This window comes from Volvox carteri, assembly GCF_000143455.1.
Source record: "Volvox carteri f. nagariensis unplaced genomic scaffold VOLCAscaffold_1, whole genome shotgun sequence".
Taxonomy (NCBI): domain Eukaryota; kingdom Viridiplantae; phylum Chlorophyta; class Chlorophyceae; order Chlamydomonadales; family Volvocaceae; genus Volvox; species Volvox carteri.
In genome coordinates, this window is record NW_003307545.1 from 5,960,782 (window position 1) to 5,962,660 (window position 1,879).

The 1,879-nt window shown below is 59.3% G+C and overlaps 1 protein-coding gene across 1 annotated transcript in view; it reads right to left on the bottom strand.

Annotated features, from left to right (window-relative positions):
* The window catches only part of VOLCADRAFT_86502 (uncharacterized protein), a gene marked incomplete at both ends in the record, with an annotated part of 7,749 nt that extends 5,870 nt beyond the window's left edge, over positions 1-1,879 (bottom strand). The window contains 4 exons of the mRNA XM_002946287.1: positions 247-328; positions 643-792; positions 1,360-1,453; positions 1,854-1,879. Coding sequence (XP_002946333.1) covers positions 247-328; positions 643-792; positions 1,360-1,453; positions 1,854-1,879 — 352 coding nt within the window. The remainder of the gene's footprint in view (positions 1-246; positions 329-642; positions 793-1,359; positions 1,454-1,853) is intronic.

Genomic DNA, 1,879 nt, shown 5'->3' on the forward strand with positions numbered 1-1,879 from the left:
AACCGCCCCCGTCCCAGCACTGGTAGGAGGGCGGTTGCGGGGTTGCGCGACACGGGCCCGACCCTGGCTGGGGGAGGGGGCGAGGAAGCCCCCCATACGGAGGACTGCTAAGACCTTGGAGCCTTACGGGCTCAGGACTCACCATCACCTCCTGGGGGTCCCCTACACCACGCCACACATACACACCCCGTCCCGCCAAATGCTCCTCACACGGCCCCCTTTCATTCCCCCCCCCCACCCGCGCACCTATTTGCTGCTGCCTGCTCTCCTGCTCGCGGTAGGGGAACCCGTCCTTGAAGTAGTCGGGCTTGGGAATGCTGTCCGGCACCTGCCAGCCGGGGTGGGGCCGGGGTGGGGCGGCACAGGGGTTGCCTGGCTGGCTGGCTGGCTGGCCGGGGTCCAGCAGCCCTTCCGGGCTAAGCGCTGCGGCCTTCCCCCCCTCCTCGCACCCTTTCCGCCGCTTATCTATCATTCATCAGGCCAGGGCAGGGCAGGACAGGCCAGGAGCCCCGGGGTCCGCCGGACTCGTGAGTCCAAATCTGACCCCTTAAGCGCTCAAGGGAGGGGCCCCATTTCCCCCCCTAGTCGGCCCCTCTCCCCCCTAGTCCGCCCGCCCTCCCGCCGCCCCGCAGCTGCACGCACCTCCCTCCGCGGGCTGATGCGGTGCGGCCGCAGAGGTCCCGTCCAGTCGAAGTCGGGCATCACCTCACTGCGCGCCTTGCCGCGCTTGGTGCAGTACAGCCAGGCGTCCGCCGGCGGGGAGTGCACCTTCTTGTGCTCCGGCCAGGCCAGCTGAGCGGAGGAGGTGGGGGGCAGGTACGGAGAGTGCACGGGAGGGATCGCCAGCGGGAATCACGTCATTCACGTGAGTGTGGTGGCGGGCTGGCGGGCAGGCAATGTGTGTTGCACTTGGGTACCGTACGTGGGAATCGTACGTCGAACGGTATCGAGGATATCATGTCGCGTGTTGTTTGGCCACGGAGGTGTACGGACGGACGGACTGGCAAAATGCGCGGCAACTCAACCTAGCGCCGCAAATAGGGCTAAACTACACGGTGCATGGGTTTTAAATGCGGCTTCACAGATATCAAGTCTCCACGGCGGACCCGGCGCCGCTACATAGGTAGCCTGTCAAACTCGGCATATCCTGGGGTGCGCTGAGATTAGATGTTCAACATATAAACAGTACTTCAGCGCGGGAGGGAGGCATTGGTTGCATCCACAGCGGCACACGCTTTGAGGGGACGGTTTAATGGTATCCTGTACGGCGCGACGCCAAGCTTCCCCACAAGAGCGGGCATGTTATGGGTGAAGCCGCTCGTAGGAGCCAAGTTAATTTCCCTTCCACCTGCCACGAACCTTGAAGCATTCCTGCGAGCAGAAGACGCTCGCGTCCTTCGGAAGGCCCAACTTGACACAGTTTGGACATTGCAATTTTGCGGGTGCTTGACATCTGCGAGTCAAGAACTGATGCTAAGCTGGATTTCCATCTAAACCGCCTGTGTGCAGGGTAAATCCACGGCCGCCAGTCCCGCACCGTGCACAGGGTAGCATGCTTGTTTCAATTGATGCCATTTTTCCTTAGATGGCTATCTTAAGCCTTTTTGTAAGCATATAGATCACCGCTCTTGCGATGGCACCGGGACTCTATTTTAACACACAGAACCTAATATACCCTGGCAAACATTAACATATCGAGCCATGAAACAATAACATTTAGCGGCAAGAATTAAATTGCAAACCATTGCAAATGCCATGTGAATGCCGTACGTGATGACTGATCGTCCGCACCTATGATATTTGGTCACATATTTCCACATGGCTGATCTTCTCGCTACTATCCTTTGCCTTACCTGCAAAATATTAGTTCTTTAGGCAT